Below are 27,320 nucleotides of genomic sequence, written 5' to 3' on the forward strand. Positions count from 1 at the left end.
AGAATAGTTGCACATGAACGTTTTCTGTAGGAGGCTGTGTTTGTTTGGGACAGTTCTGAGGCAATTTCTTGATGAATTTACATAAACATTCACATCCATTCATAAACAATTCATTGTGAATGCAGACAGGAGGGCCATTTTTTGAAAAAAAAAATCCTTCAGAACATGGTGCACAACTGTGTTTTCTCCAGTGTTTTCAGACATTACAACTGATTTCAAGACATTATTTAAAGAGTTTTAGAAACAGAACAAGTTCAGAGAATTGCAGAAGAGCAAAGAATCCTTCAACTGAATTAGAAGATAGATACAAATATACAAATTTGAGATGATTACTGTTTAATTGGTTTTGGAAAGCTGTAGAAGACTTACGCTGTGGACTTTGACTGACATGGTTTTTGTCAAATTCACTAAATCTCTACAACAGAAGTGGTAACTGCCCAAAGCCACAATACTGGAATCTCCCCTTCAAATACTCAGTTTTCATATTTTTTCTTTATTGCATCAGCGTTGAGTTGTTGTCACAGCTGCAAGCATGAATTATTATCATCACCTGATAGCGTAACCTGAGAATGCTGATGGTATTGTTTATGATATAACTGTGGCAAAACTGTTTTTCAAAAAATCTTACATATCTCATTCAGTGTCTTTTCTGCTTGTCAATTTAAAAACTATAGGTGGAGCAGTGTTTTATTAAAGGTCCCCTGTGGAGACTTCTTGTAAATTAAAAAGTCACGTAACAGACCAAACAGTTAATCAATCAATAAAGTGTTGGCTGCCTTGTGCATTTGATTTCTGGCATAGTGACCACAGTTGGAACTGCAGGTCACGTGACAGCCGGTGGCCTTCTTCAAAAGGCAGTAAAAAACGTAATCTTATTTTTCTGATCAGTCTTTGCTTTATTGGAAGTTGAGCCATTGGGTCCAAAAGTCTCATGGAGCCGTAACAGGAAATAATTTTGTGCCAAACAAAACCAAATTCAAAACCAAAACGGAAATCCTGATTCTGTGCCTGGTGAACAGGAAGCCATCTTTGAACATGGTAAACAGTTCTCCATAATACTTCCACTTATAGTCACATGGTGCCAGCGCTCCAAGATCGCTGCGGTGACCGTTGTTGAGGAGTTCTAGAACAAAGTGGTTACCACGGTTACAAGCAGTTAGGACACAGCAAGTACAGAGTTCCGGAACACGTTGTCTTTGTCTGATGTTCTATTGACGTGACATCATCATCAGGTGCCCGCTTTCGATTGGCCGGCATTTCCTCAGTGAGTTTTTTGTTTTGGTTCAAGCATCATCAGCACCTGAAGCTCAGCTCCTCGCACCACAGGGAGTCAACATCGCCGGTGTCCATGACGACCTCCTCCTCCTCGTCAGTGGTACTCCGCTCCTCCTCCTCCTCCATCACCTCCTTCTCCTGCTCCTCTCGACAGGGGGGAGCAGAGGAGAGAGGGGAGGCGGGGGGAACATCACTGGCAACTCCGCTCAGAGTCTCTCCTCCATCCATCTTTCGGTCTGCTCCGGCTCCTGGCTCTGCACAAATCTCCCCATCCTGTCCCGTCTCCATCTCACCCGTCTCCGTCTCACCCGTCTCCGTCTCATTTACTGTCTGCAGCGTCTCACCGTCCGTCACAGTCACTCCAACTAACTCCAAACCCGTCTCCATCTCCCCACCCGTCAAACTCACGCGGGCATCTTTGCACAAACCCAGATCTTCCTCCACCGCCTCTCCTTCCAAACCCACGCCCGTTTCCATCTCCCCCCTCACCCCCTTTTCATCCTCAATCCCTGAATCACCGCTCAGACTCAGAGCCGTCTCACAGAGCAGCCCTATCTGTCCACCCAGCAGCCCCGTCTCCAGACATTGTCCCGTCTGTGGTGGCTGATCTCCGGTCAGCGCTGCGGCGTCTTTGGCTTGTCTGATGCAGTTGATCCACTGCTGCTTGTTGAAGGCGTCGCTGGCCTGGAAGCAGTGGCTCTGCAGCGGTCCGCCTGTCCGGTCCGAGACCCGGAAGAAGTTCTTTGCTGTGAGGAGGAGAGGGAGACAGAAGGAGACACGGGGGGTTATTATGGTCACAGACAGGTTGAAATCCATCAAACTAAATATGTTTTAATTCATTTTCTGAATTTCTGGAGTTGATAATTCTATCAATATTTGAGACTTTAAAAAATCAGATTAGGATTTATCGGCTAGAGTAATTTAGGCATCGAACACAGAGCATAAAAAGACAGTTTTTCAACAGAATTCTTTAAATTTTGTTTTTTAATTTGTCCAATTTATGTAACAGATCTTTGTAATCAATTTGCTCCAAACCTCAACATACATAATCTGAATATCGAATACTTAACCAAGGGGATCAAATTAAATTTCAAACCTTACAGTGAACTTTATTGTAGCATAAAACTGGTTCAAAGTATTTGTTTTACAATGAACAAAAGAAAAGTGAATGCATGAAAAGGAATCCTGATTTCATCTTGTGGATCAACAAAATAAAAAGCATCAGTGTTTGTATCTGAGGTATCTGAGATCTACTGACTTCGCTCGTTGTTGCTGAAGGCTCCTCTGATGGACCCGCCCACTCTCATCTCTCCGTCTGCTAGGTCCTCCAGGTCCAGCTGCCGGATGGGGATTGGCTGACGGCAGAGCTGGAAGCTGACCGTCTGGTCGTTCAGCGAGACGGACCTGGTGATGACGAGGACGTCCTGGAAGAGGAAGACGTGGAGCTTCTGGAAATAGGGAAAGAGAGAGAGCAGATGTTATTTTTCTTTACTCAGTGATTCCTTTATCAGATGTTTTTGTGTATAATTGAGTGTTTTTTCCACCAGAAATGACCTTTTTACCTGAAACTCTGTTCATAAAATTGGTAAAATAATCAAACTAGCAGTAGCGGTTTCTTTACGGAAAAGATAAAAACTGAAAGTAAACTATGTGAACATTAAATATATATATTTTATACTGTATATACAATATTATCACCAGTTATGAGTTATATTTGTATGTTATGGACCTTAAAAGAACACATATCAACATAACAAATCACCAAAACACATTACTTGAAAGTAGGAGAGAGAGAATGTGAGATAGAATATGATATAATTTTTATCTCCTTTTTTTAATTTGTCAGTTCTTAACATATAAATCAGTAAAATGCTGCTATTAAACACAACAGAGTAGAAAAAACATGAAATACAGTATGTACAATAGAATATTTAAACTTGAGTTTCTCTCAAATTGCAAATAAATCAACTTCACACATGCACATAAAAATGTAATAATATTAAACGTTATTTAATAGTTTCACTATCATGTAGTCATATTATTTTCTATATATATTAATATATCAAAATTAGTATATTAATCTCAAAATAAGCAAATAAGCCTAGTGTGTTTTCTACTTCTTCCTGCATTGTATATTTATCTTTGTTATGTTTTTGTATTTTTACATTTAGCAAATGAATTAAAATAAGAATCTTCAATTTGACTCAGATCTTTTGATTAAGACTTTTGAAGAAGAACTATAAAAGATAAGGAACTATTCCATATTGTGGTTCTCAGAGCGGCCTTCACAGGATCCAAAACACAGTGTTTAAGCTTTAGATTCGGGGACTAATTACACCGCATGAGTTTACCAGTAAAATAAGAGAGAGTAGAAGATAAATGTTTGGATAAAGAGGCTGGGAGGTTGTTTGGTAATAAATTGTAGAAATCTACTTACGAGTCCTCTGTTGTTCTTCAGTTCTCCGTGGCAGCTGAGGGTTCTGGACCGGGCGATGAGCTCGTCCTTCTGTCCGTCCTCCGTGTACGACAGACGGTCTTTGTAGTACTGACACTCGGACTCCCCCGTCCGCCTGTTGATGTCCGCCACCACGCTCTGAACCATCAGCATCTGCAGAGCAAACAGACGACATCCAACCCCGTTAAGATGCATTCTTTATCATCTGATCTGTTTTCTCATCATGTAACGTAACACATGTGGTTCACTGAGTTCACTTTCTGCTCTCTATTGCCGTTTTTAATGAGAATCAACAAAATGTCAATGCAATTGATGAAAAAAGTTGAATTATGCAGAAAGGAGAGAACCCTGGCGCCTGATATGAAAAAATAATAAAATAAAATATACAAAATGTATTTAATTAATTATTTTTCATCCAGATTGATCATATTTGCTTAGTTCAACATAGAATATAAAAGAATACCCCTGAATTCAAAGTTGTTCACAAATCTGCAGGATTATTCCAGATTTACAAAAAGGTATTTCTCCATTTTCAGTATAATAATACGTTTTTTCTTTTCATGGCATACCATTGGCTTTTTCCCACTGAAATGCACCTTAAGAGTCACTGTTGACTTCATTGGTTCAGTTTTTAAGTCCACAGGTTTATAACTTTGACTTTTATATTAAGAAACCAGATATTTTCTAACACAATTGTTTATCTTTTGTACTGACAGTTAATCCAGGTGAGTTTAAAGGTCATCCAAACCCTGACATTCTCCAACTGTCAATCTGAGAAAATTAAAGGACCAGTGGAGCCTGAAATAAGTGGAATCCTGTTGGTCAAGTTTGCAAATTCACGCGTCAAATTTACTATTAAACACAGATTTACTGAAATGTTTTAAATGCTGGTGTGAACGAGCCATTACTCCCTAATTTTCAAGGTTAACCCAGAATGTTTAAGGTTATTCCTGGTCCTATATTTCAGGTCCTCAGGGTTACTCACAACTTTTTTAAAGCTGTCTGAATTTTCAGGGAAATATTTTACAGTTTTCATATGTGCTTGATAGTTCAAGAAAGGCAAATCATTTTCTTCTACCTCAGTCTGACAGTGAGGTAAACCAGACCTTTGGGTCAAAGGTGTACAGAATCTTAACACCTACCGCCTCGTCCAGGTGCTGCCGGTCCGGGTGGTCGTTGGCCGTGTGCTTCACGATCTCCCGGAGCAGCAGCGGGTACTTCACCAGTCGGCTGCGGGGGATGTCCAGGAAGTTCCACAGGTCCAACTTCCTGCTAAAAGGCGACTGGAGACAGCGCTGCAAGAAGTCCTGGACCCGCCGATCCTGCTTCTTCTGGTCCAACAAGGCCTTGGCCTTCACCTGGTTGCTGCAGTAGGACGTGTAGGAGGAGAGACAGGGAAGCTGCAGGGACACAGAAACACCCGGTCACTACACAGGAGACAATGAAACTCTAATTATTTCAGTATATTATGTCAAGAGAAACACTCACCCAGTCCGTCAGGATGTTTCCCACATGTTCTGTGGAGCCGTCAGGTTTTCTGGCGTTTCGTAGTCGACTCAGCAGATCTGAGGAGAGACAGATGGTTTAGAAATGATTAGCGTCCAGAAATACTGAGACAGCTACAACAGCTGCACTGCAGGAGCTTAAAGTGAACGTCCAAACTCGATCCACATCACCAGTAGGGCTGTTGGAAATGTTCCAATACCAGAGCCGATACAATGCCGTACAATTCCATAGTGATACCAACGTTTTGTTAAATATTCTTTCTTTTTTTAACCGAGGCCTTTCTTTCATTTAAATGTCTGAACACAAGCAGCCGTAAAAGGAACTGAATAAAATGTAAACTGAAATGAAACTTCAGAAAAACACAAAATCACTGTCAAGTGTGCTTCCATCAGATGCTGCCTCTTACCTTCATGCAGCGGTATCAGCGAGTCCAGAGTGCCAAAGATCTGGTTCAGTTCCTGCTCGGTCATGATTGACAGCTTCAGCATCGGGTCATGGTAGGCCTGCAGCACACACACACACACACACACACACATGAGCATAATCAGAAAGAAACAGCACTGTGGGAGACATATAGGAGGAAAGTCAGTTCTTTAAGGAAAAAGTTGTTTTTTTACCTTCTTAGCCAACTTGAGATCCTCCACCAAGTCCTGCTCGCCCTGAGCCAACTCAAATATCGCCTGCAGGAAAGGAGAGATTGAGAAAAAAGATTGTCTTAATGAGTTGGACAAGTGAGTATAAAATAAGAAAAGATAAGATAATCCTTTATTAGTCCCACAGCGGGGAGATTTCGCAGCATTACAGCAGCAGAGTAGATAGTGAAAACAGACAAGTAAGAGACATAAGTAGGAAACAAGATCAGAAGAAGTATAATAAATAAGTAATCACACAGTAAAGTATAATAAATAAGTAATCACACAGTAAAGTATAATAAATAGGTAAAGAACGTTAAAAACAACAATAACTTAAATATTATATAATTTGTATGCCTGGTTTTGAAAAAATGTATTTGAAGCAGTTTCAAGGAAATAAGATATATATAAAAATAAAAATAAATTAATATTGTTTGTGGTTGAAATGAAGTATGTTTATGTCAGTTATATTTCTCTCGTATAGTCTTTATCCAATGAGAATAAATACTGTATTTACAAAAACAATATTCTAAAAAGGTTTTAAAAAATAATGTAAATTTTTAATGTAAAATAATGTAAATCTTTGGACTGTAAATAAGAAAAAAATGAAATCTTCTCAGACCCAGACTTGAAAGTTCTGACTCCAAAACAAAATAAAATGTCTCCTCTTTCTTTCTCACCTCTTGTCGTTTTATCTCTTTGGGGCTCAGAGGCTGCGTCGCTCCCAGTCTGACGTCGAACGTCTCACTCCAGAGCTTACTGTCACGTCGCTTGGCTGCTTGGCCCGTTGCCGTGGAAACCCGCGTCGCAGACATGGAGGAGGAAGGGTTGGAGACTGTCGCCGAGATGACCCGCCTCTTCATCATCGTGGAGGAGGAGGAGGGAGGAGGAGGAGGTGGAGGAGGATGAATGTCTCTCTCCGGTTGACTCACATTACGGAAACTGATGGAGCGCTGCACAGACAGAGAGATAGTTAAATAATAAAGTATACATTTTAATTCATAATAAAATACACAACTGTCTCTAGAATAATAGCTTTATTTATTTCAGATATCTTACTGCTGGTTGTCAAAGCAACAAACTTATTTTCTGCATCTATAGCATAAAGTTGCAAATTGGTAGAGCTAATTTTGCCACACCCTTGGTTTAATCATTTAATCCACCATTTATACTATTTTTTTTTTAAAGGAGTAAAATACATTTTATCGATGTTACGTGACTCACACTTGGAGTACTTCTACAGCTTGGATTGGCAGGAAACTCAGTTCAAAAAGAAAAACAACTGTCTTAGAAAATATCTGATTTTGTGGGAATGAAAACTTCAGGTGAGAGGTTAACTACGACTCCCAGAATGCACCACTGACGCAGGTGGAAGCTAGTAGAATTTCAATGTTGAGAAGATTGATTTTTACTATCTGCAGCTTAAATCACTTTGGAATTCTGTCTCAATTTTGGATGAAGTCAACAACAACGGTGTTGTGTTTCATTAACAAATTCTACGAAAAAGCTGCCATTCTGATTCGCAGCTCTATCTCCATAGCAACAGATGCCTAGAGTCATGGGTATTATAGTATATCATCTTTCTGCCAGTACAAACGGACATAAGACCCAAAGTGGAGGTTTTATAAGATTAACCTATTAGTTTATAATATTATTGTGTAAACTTGTGTTTTCTTTGTTCACCTGCAGCGTCTGTCCGATCCTCTTCAGCGGGGCGGTCTTGACAGGCGGCAGAAGGCCGGCCAGAGACGTCACCCTGGACACAAGTTTACTGCGCTTGGTGCCGGGCTCCTGGAGGACAGAGAAGAGTCAAACTGTGAAAAAACTACAACTACCAGAGGTGAAAATATAAAAGGACAATCCGCAGTCTGCAGCCGTTAGCAGAGCTTACAGAGGTCAGTGCAGGTCGGGGTCAAAGGAAAGGAAACTACAACAAAGTAAATTTCACAAAATGATGTCTTCAGATTACTTCTTCTGACCAACAGTCCAAATGTTTTTTAAAGGAGGTTTAATGTGGAAAAATTCCTTTTTAATTTCACCACACAGCATTACAAACACCACAAGACCATTAACTGACGATAGACCTCAAATATGAAACATCAACAAACAACATGCATTCAAAAGACACAAACTCTTTACAAAGAGAGAGCAGATGCAAAGTTAAATTTATGAATTTTTATTTATGAAAAAGACAAAAAGTGTTATATCCATTTAATACTTTAATTGCATTTGGCTGGAATGACTTTACGTCATATATGTTAAGAGGATTTTATTTGTCCTAAAGAAAAAAACTCAAATGATGTGATGGATTAACTTGCAGAATTAGAGATTTGTCTATTTTATCATAAAATCATTTGACTTCTAAAAAGGAAATATAATCTCTCTCTGTCAGTCACAATTCCCAAAGATTCAGTTTACAAAGATATAACGGGAAAATCTGCAGATCCTCACAATGTTTTGAGGTTCTACTTTATTTACTTTACATGATTAAAAGAGTTTTCTGACAATAGACTTATAAATTAATTGACAACATGTTTATGGAACAACTTGTCCACTCGGATGTTTAGTAGTTTGCGGGAAAGTATTATTATTGTACTGCAAGTTACACAATAGTGTGACTCAAAGTCTTTCCCGCTGTCACACACACACACACACACACACACACACACACACACACACACACACACACACACACACACACACACACACACACACACACACACACACACACACACACACACACACACACACACACACACACACACACAGCCATTGACTGTACAGTGATATAAAGAAAAGGAAATCAGGAAAGTTGTTTTTTACCATTTTAATGGTGTAATGCCATGGAAAATGCCACCAGGCTGCTTGTCCTCGATACAGGATACAATAAATCAATATTTTTGTGTGTGTGTTGTGTGTGTGTGTGTGTGTGTGTGTGTGTGTGTGTGTGTGTGTGTGTGTGTGTGTGTGTGTGTGTGTGTGTGTGTGTACAGTCAGCTGACCTACGGTAACACAGGAACCATCAAACTCAGTTTCAATCAACACATTCAGGAACCAGTCGACCGAAAACAAATCGACCTCGGATGTTTTTTTGTTTTTTTCATCATCGATCGTTACGAATTCACAGAAAGATTTTCAACTTCAAGTTCACGTCCCAAATTTAACAACAGGTTTTTACACACTTTGCAATGATTCTACCAAAAGTATGAGTATGAGACAGACAATTTAAAGCTGTGACTCTGAAGCCTTTGAAGCTGCTGCTGGAGGTCTGATGAACCTCTAAAATATAAAATGTAAACACCAGTTTAACATGTGATTAAAGTCAGACTGTTTTCTTTCATTTAGCAGATGACACCTGACTGTTTAAGGAAGATTTTGGAAGTAAATAAATCATTAAATAATGTGTTTATTTGCTTCACAACAGATAAGTTTCCATTGGACATGTTGTAATGGATTTCTGTGTGTGACGGAGCTTCAGTTGATTCATTCTGACAAAGATCAATTCAGTGCAGTTCAACAACAGACTAATTATCTAATGACAGAAGGTTTACAGCAGACTGACTCTGTGAACAAGCTTTCCACACAGTCAAATAAATAAAACATGTGTGTCCTACAGGACTCATCCCTAAACATCGATTCGGCTCTTTTTTTTTTATAGGATAATATAGTTTTGGGATTGAAACATATTATCTTTACTCAAAATTATAATCAGTTAAGTTTTGTTTGAGTCAGGAAGGATCTCATGCAGGAAATATATATTATATATAATATATATTAACTTCAAAGTGAAACTATCCAAAAAGTCAGATAAGTTTAGCATGAAATGTATAAACAATTTAGCCTTAATACTACTAAAAGATACTTAAGATAACTTTAATAAAAAAATAATATATAAAGAAAACAGTATTAGTAGTAGTAGAAGTACTAGAGTATTTCCTCCATCTTACCTCCACCTGTTTCCCCATGTTGATGTTTTTCACCTTGATGAACTCCACAGAGCATCCAGACTTAAACTGGTGTACCAGCAGGCAGAAGGGCCTCTGCCCCAGCACCATACTGCTCACCACTAAGCCCAGCACACGATCTGGACCTTTCCCAGTACCAAGACAGCGTCCGGAAATGATTTCAAACTGGTCCAGAAAGAGTTTGGTGCTGGTAGAATATCCAGGTGTGAATGTTCAGAGGAGGTTTAACGCTTTTTATTATCTGATACGACGAAGTAAAGCGTCAAGAAAAAGAGTAACGTATAGAGCGAACTGGTACCAGTAGGGGTTTCTTGCAGAAGTTTAGTTCTGGAAGAGTATCCAGACAGAGTTTGGTACCAGAGGAGTTGTCCTGTTATTGTCCTGGTGCCGTCTGAGGCGATCTGGATCCTGGAGCTCGGTACCGGCAGTGTTGAGAAAGAGTTCAGACTGTTTAGATTCCAGGTTTCTGTCCGACTTCTCTATCAAATAGCGTTTTAAGCTTCTCTCTCTCTCAGAGATGGTTGTGCACTCGTCCCCCTCCTGCTGAAAATGAATGCTCTCTCTCTCTCTCTCTCTCTCTCTGACACACTTACTCACTGGCTCCCTCGCCCACTCACTTTCCTTCCTCCCTTCCTTCCTCCCTTTTCCCAGAGCTTTTATTTATTTAATTTTTACCGTGAGCCTTTACTTAGAAACAATTAAGATAAGATAATATATTCTATAATTTCTTCTTCAACAAATTCCATGAGAAGAAAAAAACAACAACGAATGTATCTTATAACAAGCCTGATATATCTTCATCCTCTGTGCTAAAGAGCTCCATTGTTGTCCAGAAACTATTAAAAACACATCAGTGTTGCACTCGGTGACATGTTCCTTCATTACAATGAACACACACCACAAAACACCATCCTGCTGGCACACACACTCACTAGAGCACCAAATGAAGCTGAGAGCCACAGACAACATAGGAAATACTGAAATTGTTAAAAGTCGTATACTAACATAGTGTTGGTTTTGATTTGTTTAGAATTAGAGAACACAAAAAACTTCAACAGCTTTAACCTTTAAGTAAAATATAAAAAAAAAAGATCTATGATAAATTTAAGCCATGCAATAAATGTTTTAGTACAAGTCAGTTTTTAGAGTTTTAGAGTTGCAACATGTACTGAGGTATCTAAGGTAAAAATACTTATTCTCGGCAGCTTTTTCATGTTGTCGTTAATCAAGCTGCTGTTAGATTTAACTATATTCTACCGTGTTTGATAGTTTCATCTACAGCAATATATCATATTAAAATAGTATTAATTAATATAATATACAAGCAAAATAAGTTCCCTAAATAGGCTTTAGTCATCCGGTACAGGACATAAGAGAAAAGCTACAATGATTTACTGCAAAATTTAGTAAAGTTGATGTAAAAAAAGTACAATATTTACTGTGAAATGTAGTAAAGTTGATGTAAAAAAAAGTACACTATTTAACTGTAAAATGCAAAGTAGACACGAACCAGGAAGCTACAAAAAGGAAATCTCAGACAAGGTACAAATACCTCAAATTCTAACTTAATTATCTTTACTAAACAATTTTTCATCAAATGTTATAATCACTTTATGTTTTATATAAAAGGCTGAATGGAGCTGATACTGGTGTCACTGGTGTCGCTGAGACTGGATTGTTCAGCTCAACATCAGTCAATGTCAATCTGAACTGTAATTAGAGAAAGAGAGAAAGAGAGAGAGAGAGAGAGAGAGAGAGAGAGAGAGAGAGAGAGAGAGAGAGAGAGAGAGAGAGAGAGAGAGAGAGAGAGTCGCCTGCAGGCAGCCACAGCTCTGCTCGTGTTTTACAGCAGTTTTTAAGTCAATTACTGTGTATATGTTATGTGTATAATTGTATAACTACATCTGTTTATGGACCCACACTATTTAAGTTGGGTCAGGTTAAAAGAGAGCCGGCTGACATTAGTAAGGGTGAGGGTTAGGAACATATTTAGGTGATTATCAATTAATAGTTTCAGTTAATTTTACAAGCAAGTACTCTAATAATTTTATTTTTCCAGCGGCTCAAATGAAAGCATAATATATCATAAATATCAGTGGGTTTTGGACTGTCGGTTGAACAAAACAAGGGGCTCAGGGAGATTATAAAAGGCATTTTATTTAACTTTTTTTCTGACATTTTAAAGACAAAACAATGGTTAAAGTTGAGTTGAGTCTCCATGGAATTATCTGTGAGTCAATGTAATGTCTATGGCTTCTCAATTGGTACATGAGAAGCCAAAACAAAGAAAGCGAACACATCCTGGATCAGCTCTTAGTAAATGACGCATCAGAACACTGATTCTATTTGTAGAACTGTTACAGTGGTTTCCTTTGACCACTGCGATCTTTTTATCAGTGACCTCTGACCTGACAGGAAAACCCCCTCATGTTCAGCTAACAAAAAGCTGCCCCCTTTAGACTCCATTGTCTGTGAATACGACTGTTAGGAACAAGAGTCACCGACTGATCCAAGAACAGATTCAGTTGTTTCTACTGAGTCAGAACTGTGACACATCAGCAGCATGAACGTACATTGAGCAAAGATGTCTTGAAATTCAACAAAGATTTGGTAAAATATTGAAGGGTGTGAACAGTATGACTTGTTTTTATGAGGTAATAATGAATGAAATATATAATATGAAACCCCAGAAGTACATAGATCCCTATGAGTCAGCTACAATAACTAATCAAAATCACTTGGACTCTTGGGTAGAAAATCATGTTTTCTTAAAAGAATCTCCAAAAACACACAGTTTATAATTTATGGCATATTAACTGTATTTTATAGTGCACAAAATACATCTTTGAGTGCTCTTTAATAAATATATGACTCTAATAAATAAATGACTTATTTATTATATATATTGCAGTGAAAACAAACTACTTGTTGACCTTTTTCTGTTTCATTGTAAGTAATGACAGATATTACAGATTAATAAAGTAGGCTAGAACCATAAAATAATCATATAAAAATAATTGTTATAGGAAGACAAGTCCAGATATTGTTTTACAAGGTTTAGCAATTTGAATTTTGGGGGGATGTCCCACCCTTCAATATATATTATAATTGCGGCTTTTATATTTATTACAACCCCTTTGGTTCATTACGTTATACGTTTCTGTTTACATTAAAGAGAAAAAAAAAAACTTGGAAATTGTCATATTTTTAAAATAAACAATACTTTAAAAAAACTATCTGAGAAAATAGAATAGCCTGCTTTTATTCTGAAGGCCTTATTGTGAAAGGTATAGATACCAGAAGAAAACAAATCTTCCCTCACAGTTCAATAATCCCGGCCCTCGGGTTTACTAAACCACATCGATGACTGTTAATCCACCGTGTGACCCTGAGGGGCCTAGAAATTAATTAACCAGTGAAACGTCTATAACTCTGATCAAACAGGAAACTCCACAATAAATGAGGCAAAGCTCTAGACGACAGCAGGGATATGACTTTTTTTTTTTAATTAAAAATTACTGAAACGATCATCAAAATAGTTAATGATTGTATATTTTCTGTCAATCTGCTTATTGATCGATAGTTGCAACTGTACTTGTTTTTACTGTGGGGTAGTTTAATTTATAACAAAACATATTTTATAAGCTCCTCAAATGATTTATATGCAAAAATGTATACTTGTAAAGTAATGAGTAACTAAAGTTCTCAAATAAATGTAGTGAAGTACAAAGTACAATATTTCTCTGAGGTGTACTATATAATAAGTACTAATATAAGTATTCAGTGGCATAAAAAGAAAAGTATGTAGTTGAATACTTAAATAAATATACTTAGTTACATTCCACCATTGAGCAGGACTCCTTTAAAAAATCTTATTTACATCCTTCACACTTAACATGTTAATTCTTCTCCTGATTCTTTTTATAATGTTTCACTGCTTTATCTTATTTAAGTTGTTGATATTTTCATGATACTGAACTTTATATTTTATTAGTGAGCTACACTATCACTGTCAGCTCGTTGTTTTACAGGTCCAGTAGTTTTATATAATATATAGTATTACTATATATTCCTACAAAGGTTCTGATACATACAGGTTCTAGAAAAAACTGTGGAAAACTCTAATAAACAAATGAAAACTAAATGCTGCTGTAAAATACATGTTTTTTAGGTCAAATGATCATGCAAAAAGTAGGAAATTAATTTTTTTCTATCTATTACAGACATGCATCAAATGTAACATACATACTGGCATAAAGTACTTTACCTTTAAAATATTTGTAATGTCCAGGTTTAGTTGACATTGACGGAAAATGTGTGAATTCAATTAAATGTTCATATTATTTATTGTACTCAATAATAATATTATATTTGAATGAACAACTCTATGACAGAGAATTGTTTTTACATTGTTAGGCATCATAAAAAATAGATTTTTGAAATTAGATTGAACAGATGTACATAATAAAGTGACCACTGAGTGTTTATGGATGACGATTTCAATAATATATTCATAATGTGACTAAAATAACTGCCTCAGGGATCAGAACCAATTTACTTTATTTCCAGAAACTCCTTTATTTTTGTTTGACTCATCTCCTGTCCCGACAAAGTGAACCCCTGTCATGACCTTCGACTCTTTAAATCCATTAAAGCAGCCTCCAGGTCTGCTGTAGTTTCAGTCACAATGCGAGTGTGTGTGACTCACTGAGCTGCAGGGAGGAACGCTAGAGAAACAATAGAGTCTCGTTTATTCCACGTTAGTTTATCTGGTTTGAAACAGAATGAGACTGATGGTCTGTTTGTCACACCGAGGTGTATCGAACGGGCTGGACATCCTGTGTTAGACGTAGCCGGGAGGGAGACGCCCGGGAAGGAACGGGCTGCTGGCAGAGCGCCAAAAATACATAAGTGTAACACAAGGAGGGGCCCAACACGAAGGTCGAGGGCCCCACGAGGGTCCCTATATACAATAACCCACAGTCAGAGACGCAGAACAAAGAACAAAGTTTAAAAAATCACAGATACCGCCCTTGTCTACGAATAACTACATAATTTATCCTATTAAAAAGGACAATTTCAAAAGAACCTTCTCATACCAGGTGGTTGAAAGACGTCAAGTTTGATTTAATAATAAATAAAACCACATTTAGTGGTTTTTTCCTTCACATTAGGATGAAAAATGGGTGTTACTTATAGTGGCCCTTATATGCAGATATTTAAGTTGTTGTTTTATAAGTAAAAATAAATAAATTAGTTTATTTATTTTCTGAGTTTCAAGAAATAAATGAGGCGAAGGGGTGAAGAGGTGCGGATGGAGTTCATTAAGTTCGAACATGCAGAAGAAAGATTTTATGATGAGTTGTGGAATATGAACTTGCACAAATATATATTTATTTATATTTATATATAAATATATATATATATATACATAATATAATAATAATATATTATAGTTGTTTGTCTTGTAGTTGTTTGTTTTCTTTCTTGTAGCAATTAAGGACAACATTCTTAATATCGTTGTGCTATTTGTATGACAAATTAAAAAAACTTGTAACCTTTTTTACTTGTAAATAAATAAATAAATATATATAATTATTATTTATTTATTATTTATAATATTTTAATTTAACCAAACAAGAAAGCAGATGATATAAAATCTCTCTTTTAATGGCGAACAAGAAGGCAGCAAATTACACGTCGAGTCCTCGCATTAACAGAAGAGATTAAATATAAACATGATAAAATTGTTATGTACAGTAAATATAATAAGTCATGGTAATAAACTCAAATTAGCGTTTGTGTTTGAAAAAACATGCGTGTTGTTGGAGCTTATATGAAGACATTTTTTTTTATATGATCGAAATATTTTGAATTGAAATGTTATGAGATTAAAGTTGTAATTTATAGAAATATGTTGCATAATATTGCAATAATTATGTTGTAATTTTACAAGAATGAGAACAGTATGAGAGAAATGTCACTACTTCAAGTATTAAAGGTACATTATGGAGTTTTTGATTATTTTTAGTAATGGATTAACATTATTTTAACTGTTAACTTTTCATAAAGCTAATGTTTCATGAGGAAAAAAATGCATCCAACGCGTTTGTTAGACCTCAAGGATCCAGACGATGCGTAACACTGAATGTAAATCATAACTTTTGTTTCCAGTAAAACTCCACAGAGCAGCTTTAAGTCATCATCAACACCTCCCGGAGAAAAGAAGTGTTGTTAAAGTTCCCTTCATGACTCAATATGGACACACATATATGTGGTTTACTGACTCAACATTCTGCCGCCACAGAATCAGGAAGCATTTCGCCCCTTGAAGTAAAATTCAACAGCTCTTTCTGGCACATTTCACCACAAACAGCTTTGATCAGAAACCTTTTTAGACCAAAATTGAACCACTGAGCCACAACAGAGAGGTTTGTTTAGAGAAGATGAACTTACGTTGATGTCCAGACTGCAGAGACTGAGGGAGTCGGCATCTCTGCTGGCCTGCTTCCTCTTCTTCTGCAACACACACAAACACATGATGTTAGTGAGAAGCACTGATTGATAGAAACATTCTGTCTTTTACAAATCAATTTAATTATGTTTTATTTTCACGTTGAATCAAGGACAAAACACACTGACAATCAACTCCAAAACCTGCAGCTCTGGGCAGCTTCTAAATCATTGTTTTGGTTACAGGTCGGTTAGTTTGCAGCTTATTATTTCTCAAATATCCAAAATAAAAATATTCACTGTTTTGCCTTCTGGTTAACAAAAAAAAACTACAGTTTTGTAGAGTTGCAGATTAAGTGAAGAAGGAAATGTAGGAATGACATTAGGTCCCGATTGATAATATTTTCGCTTTCAACAACAGCAATATTTTATGATCTTATCTCATGTTTATAGCTGCATCAATCGAATAAATGTAGAGAAGAAAAAGTAGTCGGACTCAAATAGACAAAATAGAAGTGATAAATAAAGTACTTGTATTTTTCTTTACTTTCTTCCGCTGAGGCACAAGATAAATCGGAGGGATTACAAAATAATAAACATGATAAGAAAGTAGGAAAAGAAACATATTTCTGAAACACAAATTAAGTGATTTTTTTTCTTATGAATTACCTCAGAGACCAATAAATCTCATAAAATCTAAAAAAATCTCAGTAGCTGGGAAAGCCGGGGTTGTGATGATGATGATGATGATGATGATGATGATGATGATGATGATGATGAAGAGAGTCATTTTGAATCTAGTTTGTTTTAGTCCATTTCAGTATCACATTTATTGCTAAACTCCAATAGTTCAAACTCTTCGACTGTATTAGTATCACAGTACCACTAACAGTGTCTTTATGATGACCTAAACTAGAGAATGTCACACAAGGTGACCTCTGTGGTTACTACGGCAACCACCGTTCATCTGACGGGAGGCTGGAGTGAACAAAACATTTCCTCTGCGTTACCATGGTAACAAAAACACAGGAAGATAACACACAAATAACTGATGGGAGAGACACGGAGGTCACAGAGGGCAAACAGCTGGGTGAGGAGGAGGAGGAGGAGGAGGAGAGAGGAAGAGGAAGATAAGAAGGGGGAGGAGGAGGAGGAGGAGGAGGAGGAGGAGGAGGAGGAGGAGGAGAACGATGAGTGGATGAGAGGAAATGAGGAAAGGGAGGACAAGGGAGGACAAGGGGACAAGATAAGGAAAGGTGAGGGGATAATAAGGGCGGAGAGGAAAGTAACAAAGTAAGACAGATGAGGTTTAAAGATATGAGGAGAGGAAAGAAAAGGGGGGAGGAGAGAGGAGACAAGGATAGCAGAGAAGAGGAAAGGAAACCATAAGGTGAGGAAAGGAGAGGAGACAAGCAGAGAAGAAAAGGAAGAAGGAGAGGTAGAAGAAGAAGAGACAAGGAGATGAGACAAGAAATGAAGATGGGGAGACAATGAGAGGATAGGATGAGAGGAGGAAAAGGAGGAGATGACAAGGAGAGGAGACGTTTAGAGCAGAGAAGAGGAAAGGAGACAATAAGGTGAGGAAAGGAGAGGAGACCAGAAGAAAATAGAGGATGGAAGGAGACGAGCAGAGAAGAAAAGGAAGGAGGAGAGAAAGTAAAAGAAGATACAAGGAGAGGAGACAAGGAATGAAGATGGGGGAGACAATGAGAGGATAGGATGAGAGGAGGAAAAGGAGGAGATGACAAGGAGAGGAGATGAGAAGATGGGGAGGAGGTGATAATGTGAGATGAAGAGAGGCGAGGGGTGTAGTCAAGGAGAGGAGACAATGAGAGGAGAAGAGACATTTAGAGCAGAGAAGAGGAAAGGAGACAATAAGGTGAGGAAAGGAGAGGAAACAAGAAGAAGAGAAGGGAGGGGAGGAGACAAGCAGAGAAGAAAAGGAAGGAGGAGAGAAAGAAAGGAGAGGAGACAAGAAATGAAGACGGGGAGACAATGAGATTATAGGAGGAGAGGAGGAAAAGGCGGTGGTGACAAGGAGAGGAGGCGAGGAGATGGGAAGGAGGTGATAATGTGAAGTGATGAAGAGAGGCGAGGGGGGGTAGACAAGGAGAGGAGGTAGTGAAGGGGTGAGGAGAAGAAGAGAGGAGAAGGAGTTGACAAGGGGAGGAGACAAGGATGATGATAGGGGAGACAATGAGATGATAGCAGGAGAGGAGGAAAAGGAGGAGGTGACAAGGAGAGGAGGCGAGGAGAGGGGAAGGGAAGGAGGTGATAATGTGAGGAGATGAAGAGAGGCGAGGGGCGTAGACAAGGAGAGGAGGAGGTGACAGGGAGAGGAAAAGAGGAGAGGAGAAGGAGATGACAAGTGGAGGCGACAAGGAGAGGAGAAGGAGTTGACAAGTGGAGGCGACAAGGAGAGGATGGGGGGAGATAAGCAGAGGAGACAAGGAAAGGAGAAGGAGTTGACACAGGGAGGAGACTAGGAGAGGAGAGGAGAGGAGGAGAGGAGAGGAGGAGAGGAGGGAGAGGAGGAGGAGGAGAGGAGGAGAGGAGAGGAGGATGTTGGGATCAGTGCAGCAGACTCTAACAATAGCAGGAAGTCTGCTGTTTGTTCACTATTGTGTTGAGACTTTGTTGTTGGCCGGACGTTATATAACCTGGCAGACTTTACCTTTAATTCATGGTCGCTATGGCAACCAAGGAGGAGGGAGGAGTCTGGTCCTCCTGTCCATATAAGGTCAGACCACTAACCAAATTAAACCTGTCAACTGACTGAAAACAAAGCTGGAATTTTATTATAAATATATATATTATATATATTTATATATACAGTGAAGAACTCATTTACAGATGCGAGTTTTTAAGAAACAGTTTGATATTTTGGGAAATTGGATCACTGTCTTTCTTGCAGAGCGCTAAATGAGAAGATCGATCTCATGTCTCTACATCAAATACCACACATCAAGCAGCAGACAGTTAGCTTAGCTTAGCATAAAGACTGGAAACAGGGCTAAACTGCTATCCTGGCTGTTCAACGGTCTACCAGCATCTTTAATTCTTACATATTAACATGTTTACATTTTGTGGCCTTTAAAATAAATGTATTAACTTTTTTATATTAAATACCATGAGCATATATTTTGGAATTCAAATGAGTTTAATATGAATTTGTTTAATAAAGCTTTGGGTTGTATTTGTTTCCTATATTATAGATTGAAATCATGTCCCAGCCAAGTTTGGTTTCAGTATATGTCTGAAACCTCTATTTGACCTTTTAAATTTACATTAATGAATTTTTCATTTTTGTTTCTTTATTAGGTTTTTTAAGAACAATGGGGTTTTTTTTTGTATGTACTTTGCTAAATAAATAATTGAATTGTTTAAATGACGAGATGAGAATGAGATTTTTGTTTTATTCAAACGTATTTATATATTAAATATTATGACTCAAAAAATGAAAAAAGTAGCGTAACATGAAGGTTCACCTCCACACTGTGGTTTCAATGACTTTCATTCAAACTAATGAGTTAATCCTGGACTCTCATAGTGTGAATCATTTACAGATGAAGAAATCATCTCTGTGGTTGTTTGGTTTTTTGGTTGCCATGTTAATGCAATACATAGTAGGAAGTTGTTTGCATCACGTTATCTATAATGTCCCATGATGAAATGCAACTTGAGCAGAGTCTGTGATCACCAGAACATCACATTGAACAAAATACAATTACTGCATCATGCTCAAGTACATGTTACTAGTACAAGTACATGTTACTAGTACAAGTACATTAAAGATGAAGGACATCCATCCACATTTAACTTAAATTGCAATATGAGGCTTGTTTAGACCAGTGGTGAAGTACCACAAGCATACTTAAAGTACAATTTTGATGTACTTGACTTGAGTATTTGCATTTTATGAAACTTCTACTAAACATGTGACTATCTTATAGAATATAATGCAACATGTACATTAATACAGCAGTAATTTTAATCTACACATCCAGTGTGTATTTATTCTTCTTTTGCTAATACTTACATATTTTTACTCTTAGTGTTTTTAATGCAGGACTTTTACTGAAGTAAAGGATATGTATACTGAGACACAGACGTAAACATGGATGCAGGCTTTGCATCACGTTGCATGACTTTGCTAGGAACTTGTTTCTCTTCAAAAACACTGATTTGCATTTGCAACTTTGTGAGAACATCTAAAACTATTTGAAAAATGATATGATATTGATAATAAATGTGTGATACTTAACGCAAATAAAACACAAAGCAACGAACTCCGCGTACGATAAGAATACAAAGATTCTGCAGGATTTGTGTGATCGATCTGTAACGTGTCGGTGAACCATCATTGATCTCCTTTCAGCTCAACGTTCAGATGAAATGCATTCTGGGATAAGTTCTATTTCACTCACCCGATAGTAAACAAACAGACAGCAGCCCATCGTCAGGAATAGATCTGCTCCTCAAATCAATTAACTCTGCTCTTCTTCTGCTCCTCCTCTTCCTCCAGGTCGACTTTTGCTTTTACCCCAAAGTCACATCAGCTCCTTTCTCTCCTCCTCGTGGGGCATCTGTGATCACTTCTCCTCCTTTTAGCTTCTTTTTGTTTCCTCTCTCCTCCTTTGAGTCACCTCCTTCACAGTCACATTGCTGCCCTCTTCTTTCTTCTTCTTTCCTTTTTCTGATCTTCACACTTCTTCTTCTCTTCCTCCTCCAGTTTGTCACTCCAGGAGACACTTCTTCTTCTCTTTCTTCTACTCCTTCTTCTTCTTCTTCTTCTTTTTTCTAAGACTTTTAAAACCTTCTCTCACTCCTTCTCCTCCTCAGTCACAATATGAACCTCCTCAGCTTCACCTCGTCTCTGAGTGGATCTACAGACCCTCAGGAACAGGAACCCTTCACAATGTGTGTGTGTGTGTGTGTGTGTGTGTGTGTGTTTGTGTGTGTGTGGGGGTCCACTTAGTTCCCATTGGACAAACAGGAAGTGACGGTCGTCGGGGGAAACAGGCCGTCTATAATTAGGAGCTAAAGGAGACACAGCGACACAAAGGAGACTAGCTTTGGTTTATAAAATGAATGCAAAGAAAATACAAAAAGTGACGCGTTTATTATATTTTTGTAAGTTTACATTGACGTTGGCATTTTTTTTGTGTCTCTTTCTAGGTTTTTTTATTGGGTTTAGCTTCTTTAACAGCAGCAGGAGATGGTGATGTTGGTCATTTCTAAATACAATAAAAAGTTATATGATAGAATAACGTTTTTCTAGTTTGACATTGGAAAGTGTACCAGCCAACCTATAAGTTAAAAAATAGCTATTTTTATCAATATTTGAGAGAGAACTAAAAAAAAAATCACTCAGGTCAGTTGAGGTCCTCTTGATGATGCAACGTCCTGTTAACTGTTCTGCATATTTTACAGATGTGCCACCCGGAAATTTGAGATCATGCAAATAGCTGGACATATTTTAAATGATCTCAATTGCTTTAAACTATACGTATTTGTGAAATTTGGTTGATTAAATCTTGCCAATTTATTATTTCTTTATTTATTATGATAAAAATACAATTTTACATAGTTTTCTTAGTCTGTTTATTTGCTCGGACGGTTGCGTTGCCTTGACAAAACTTTTTTGGTCTGAATTAATTGTTCGGTTGGTAAAACGCAGTGAATAATTGCTCTTACCCCTCTGAGGGACCAGCTGTCCGGAGAGAGGAGAGAGAAGGAGGAAGTTTTCTTCTGCAGCTTCGACCTGAAGGAAGGAAAAAGAAAGGAGGAGAGGAAGAAAAGGAAGGGAGAAAGGAAGGAGAGAAGGAAGGAAAGATTAATTAGTGGCCGCTCCTCTTAAACTCTACAGAGCGACTTTTATGAGCATTATGAGATGTTCAAGGACCAACGCAGAATGTTACTGGACTCACACAACATGAAGACATTTAATATGATTTATGTGCAAATAAATAACAAAAGAACAGTGTTTTGATGAAATGCTGTCAAGGAAAGAAAAAAATCACAATTCAAAAATCCTCAGTGAACACGTCTTATTTATTAATTATGTTACTTTAAAAGGACACAAGAACAAAACAGGAGCCTCCTATAGGGAGTTATGAATTATTGTGATTGATGATCAATGAATTAATGACACTGACTACATATTTATAGGCTTAATAGCTGTTTTTTAAACTTTGATTTAGGTAAATTGTCTGCATGTGTGTATTTCTGTGTGTGAGCAGGTGTGTATACTGTTAACAGCTGTATTATGTATGTTTGTATGAATTGATTTAAAGTGTTCAGAGCTGCAATCAAATCGATTAATCAATTAGGTGACTGACAGAAAATTCATCATCATTTGATAATCAATTAATATCTTAAGTTATCTTTCAAGCAAAGGTGCCCCAAAAATGTAGCTTCTCAATTTATAATATTTTTCGTTTTTATTTGTCATAAGTGAATTAAAATGTATTTATTTGAGATTTGGGTCTTTTTTACACTTTTGAACATACAAAATATATTTTATATATATGTTTTACTATTCTCCCTTTGTAAAGTTCAACTTTATTATTATTTATTATTAAGGTTGTTTAAAAACAACATACAAGTAAATAATGACATCCTAACCTTTATGATTTGTGTAACTTTTACATTTTGTTAGACTGCCGTCGCCTCATTTTATCTTCAGCTGAACCTTAGAAGTCATTTTTCTCACAAAACAAGAACCGTGGATCCGTCTCCTGAAGGGATCAGTAGAAATGATGAGCGATCAAAATTTTCTTTCATTATACTTACGGGCATAAAAGTATTCTATTCAGATCCAAATCCATCCTTTAAGGTCCTCCTGTATCTCTGCAGTGAACAAACAATCTATTCATGTATATATTGAATTCAGTGTAGTTTAGATTTGAGCAGAGCTCCCCCTGGTGGTATCTGTTGGTCAGTACATGTGAACCAGAAAACAATTTAAGGTCTATTTTACCTAAAATCTTTATTTAATTTCTAGTTTTTGTTTGAACGTCACAGCAGAGAAAGAAGTATAACACACTATACTATCATTTTTTTTTTAACTTTTACTACATAATATACTATTACTTTTGGGACTTTGCTCGAAACACCACACTATGACCTTTTTATGACTTATTTTCTACACACTATACTATGTCTTTAATATTTACTTTTATCAACACACTATGCTGTTACTTTTTTAGACTTATTTTCCTCCCATGTGTTCTTAGTACATAATGTTCCCACTGATCACTTACACTTGACTCCAAGACTCATTATTTATATATTTCTTCATTCTCTCTTCTTCCTCATATATCTATTATAATGATCATACTCACTCTTCCACATGCAGTCATCACATCTGTTACAACATTTTCATTCATTCAGTCAGTGAACTTAATGAACAGCTGGGGAGGGTTAGTTCGGCGAAGAACGTGACCCGCCCCTGTGAGAACATTCATATTGTGTAACGCCTGTTAGTTCAAAATCAATTTTTAAAAAAAGCATCGTTCACAGACAGTTAGAGGCTAGAAAGAGAGAGAGAGAGAGAGAGAGAGAGAGAGAGAGATCTGAACCGCCAGCTGTTACTAAATTCAAACTTATTAAGTTAAGTGTTTACTAAATGGATATCACTAAAACTAAAATAAATAATGACCTCTTTAGACTGAGGAGTAACAAATGTTGTCTGATAGTGATGTAAACTGAGAAGACTTTAAAATACATTTCGTAAAACAAAACAATGTCCCTCAAATTACAAAACATTTTGCCAAGAATAAATAAATAAAGTCAGTGGGCTTAGCTTCATTGTATATTTCCCACTCTCAGATATTTCTACATGAATGCTTATGTCATACCCGCATAACAAATAATTGCCTGTTGGGTTTCATGTCATTTGACTATCGTAATAGTTGTTTCCCGTTTATATAACAGATGTTACCTAGCAACAGATTCACACATGACTAAAGTCTTTGCTATCTGAGACGATGCTTCAGTTTAACTGGTGTAACCGGATTCAGTAAATCACTGGTTTGAAACTAAAAACACAGTCCTGTTCTGTTTCCTGCCCTCGGTTACCTACAGGAAACACACACCCACACACACACACACACACACACACACACACACACACACACACACACACACACACACAGACACACACACACACACAGACACACCTAACGTCTTCTAGAGTTCACCATATGAAGCATTACGGACGCTTACACATGCTAACAGAACAGAATTTTTGAACAAACCGGAAACCAAACAGAAACTTGTTCTGCATTTGTATGTGATCAAAAGTCCTGTCCTGTGTGTGTGTGTGTGTGTGTGTGTGTGTGTGTGTGTGTGTGTGTGTGTGTGTGTGTGTGTGTGTGTGTCTGTACATTACAAGTGTTTTAATATGTGTGTGTTTAAGTGTGTGACTCATTCATTCCTAGGAGTTGCAGGCCTTTTCCAACAGCTAAAATCATCCCACCCTGGACACACACACACACACACACACACACACACACACACACACACACACACACACACACACACACACACACACACACACACACACACACACACACACACACACACACACACACTTATAATCCAGATCAGAGGTGTGTTTGCCCCCCTCATCTGTTTTTAATCTCTCAGCAAACATTCCGTTTTAGGACTCAAACTGGTTGTTTGTTGTTCAGAAGGAGGAGAAGAAGTTCTCGTGTCGAGCTTCAAGTTTTATACTTTATACTTTAGACCAAAAGCAACAATGAATTGATCGACTTTCTTGTTGTTTTGTTTATTAATGTTATAATGTGCCTTATTTTACTGTTTCTGTCTTTACCATGTAAAGTGTTAATTGATTTATAATTGAATATATTTATCAAGCAAAAATTCCAAATATTCTCTGGTTCAAGAAATTGTGACGATTTTCTGCTTTTCTCTTCTTTATATCTTTTTTAACTGAATACATTTGTGTTTCTTAACACTTGTGCTGATTGATATAGTTTAATAACTTATACAACAATGTTTTTTTCCATGTATCTCTTAACACAAGCTGCCATACAAGAAATTTCCCTAAAAAGAATAAATGTGAAAAAGGCAGAGCTAGCATCTGATCCATGACATCAAATGTATTTAAAAATAATAATAAATATATTAAATCCTCCAGTAAGGGACCATTAAAGAGAAAACAATCGTCCAACACCGGGCCGATAGTCGACCGCCAACCTCCAAATCTCCTCCTGCCTAGCTACCTGTTCAGTTTTTGCTTTTACGTTATTTTCTTCTACATTTCTTCTGATCACAATGCAAATTAAACTGATCTTATTCTTGATCTTATTCTCAAACACACACACACACACACACACACACACACACACACACACACACACACACACACACACACACACACACACACACACACACACACACACACACACACACACACACACACAATGCAGCAGAACCACATTCCTCCAGAGATCAACGTTGTCTGCATCAAGTCGCCTCGTCTGTTATTATGACTGTGTTAGCATTCATATGTAGGAAGCATTAGTTCAGGTCTGATTATTAATACTGGGACTTTATTCTGTTTATTGTTTATTCAAAGCCCATCAAACAACATTTGTATATTTAAATATAAATTTAAACATATGGAGTATTATTAAAGACTCTGAGTAAAAGTAGCAATACCACAGAGGTACTCTGTTACAGTCAAAAGTCATTCAAATTGTTACTTAAGTAAAAGCACAAACGTATTTGTGCCAAAATAAACTAAATGTACACAAAGTCATAGTACTTACGATGGGGATTAATTAATTAATGTGTTCATCTCTTAAATGTTGCATTTATTTGTATTATCAATTTAAATCAAAGTAACTAGTGGCGTGAAAAGTTCAGTATTTATCTCTGATATGTAGTGGAGTGGAAGTATTAAGCATACAATTAAAAATACCCCAGTAAAGAACAAGTAGCTCAAAAATTATACTTAAGTAAAGTATTTGAGCTACTTCCCACCACAGCTGAGCACTTCTTCTATAACTGTGAGCAAAAAACAACAAATAAACATCACTTTCCTCACCAAGCTGCCATGATGAAACTGTTTACAGAGTGTGTGTGTGTGTGTGTGTGTGTGTGTGTGTGTGTGTGTGTGTGTGTGTGTGTGTGTGTGTGTGTGTGTGTGTGTGTGTGTGTAGACTTGTGACTCACTGAGGGCAGCAATAAAAATTCTTCTTCTCTCTCTATTTTTTATAAACACAGTATGTTTCAGTGTCTCTCGACCACTGTTCATTCACTTCTTAAACTTCTCCACACAGCCTTTATGAAGGAACAGACAGACAGACAGGCAGACAGACAGACAGGCAGGCAGGCAGACAGGCAGACAGACACATTCTTCTTCTCTCACACAAACAGAAAACATCAAAAAACTTTGTCTTTTTCTTTCACTATATATTCTTCCTCCAGTGCAGCTCACTCCTCACCTTGCACCCCGTGGACATCCATCACCTGCCTGCATCTGGCTGCAGCTCCTCCACACACTGATCCACAATCAGCTGAGCTCTTTCAAAATAAAAGATGAAAACTTTTTTGTAAAAAGTGAAAAGTCACACTTCAGTCCGAAGATTGAAGCTGAACAACAAACTGAGAGTCGCTGTGATTCTTCCATGAAGCCGTCAAGCTAGAGGACAAAATATATTAATTGTTTCCGGTAGCGCCTTCAAAATAAGAGCAGTTAAATTGATTGATAATTTTAAGGTGAAAATGAACATTGGTGTAAAGTTAATAATTATGTAGGAGCTATTAGTATTTAGTTATTTTATGCATAAGCAATATTGTTTAATTATTCTAGATGTTTGCTTATTTAGGTTAGATTGTTTATTTTATTAAGATAGCTTTTCTATTGATGGTCATTGGTTTAGTTTAATAATGTTTTTGTTGTTGTTTAGTGTACTTAGTTGTGTGTTTGGTCATTTGTTTTGAATTGGGTAACACTGTGGGCACCTGCAGTTACATATAGGAGTAGGCAGGTATAGGACC

General features: G+C 37.3%; 1 protein-coding gene across 2 annotated transcripts; it reads right to left on the reverse strand.

Annotated features, from left to right (window-relative positions):
* Positions 1-655: 655 nt before the first annotated feature.
* Positions 656-26,832, reverse strand: arhgef3 (Rho guanine nucleotide exchange factor (GEF) 3). 2 transcript variants are annotated; one of them, XM_054616596.1, is made up of 12 exons: positions 26,765-26,832; positions 21,984-22,050; positions 16,290-16,352; positions 7,552-7,659; positions 6,549-6,821; positions 5,854-5,916; positions 5,643-5,739; positions 5,219-5,295; positions 4,873-5,130; positions 3,713-3,883; positions 2,534-2,723; positions 656-2,021 (listed from the first exon to the last, which is right to left on the reverse strand). In XM_054616596.1, exons 1-12 carry the CDS (start codon positions 26,797-26,799, stop codon positions 1,294-1,296), a joined length of 2,130 nt encoding a protein of 709 aa, XP_054472571.1. In that variant the 5' UTR covers positions 26,800-26,832; the 3' UTR covers positions 656-1,293. The 2 variants fall into 2 exon arrangements, with proteins under 2 accessions (XP_054472571.1, XP_054472572.1); XM_054616597.1 differs by lacking the exons at positions 21,984-22,050; positions 26,765-26,832 and adding an exon at positions 20,714-21,146.
* Between the last annotated feature and the right edge of the window lie 488 nt (positions 26,833-27,320).

This window comes from Anoplopoma fimbria, chromosome 17 (assembly GCF_027596085.1).
Source record: "Anoplopoma fimbria isolate UVic2021 breed Golden Eagle Sablefish chromosome 17, Afim_UVic_2022, whole genome shotgun sequence".
NCBI lineage: Eukaryota > Metazoa > Chordata > Actinopteri > Perciformes > Anoplopomatidae > Anoplopoma > Anoplopoma fimbria.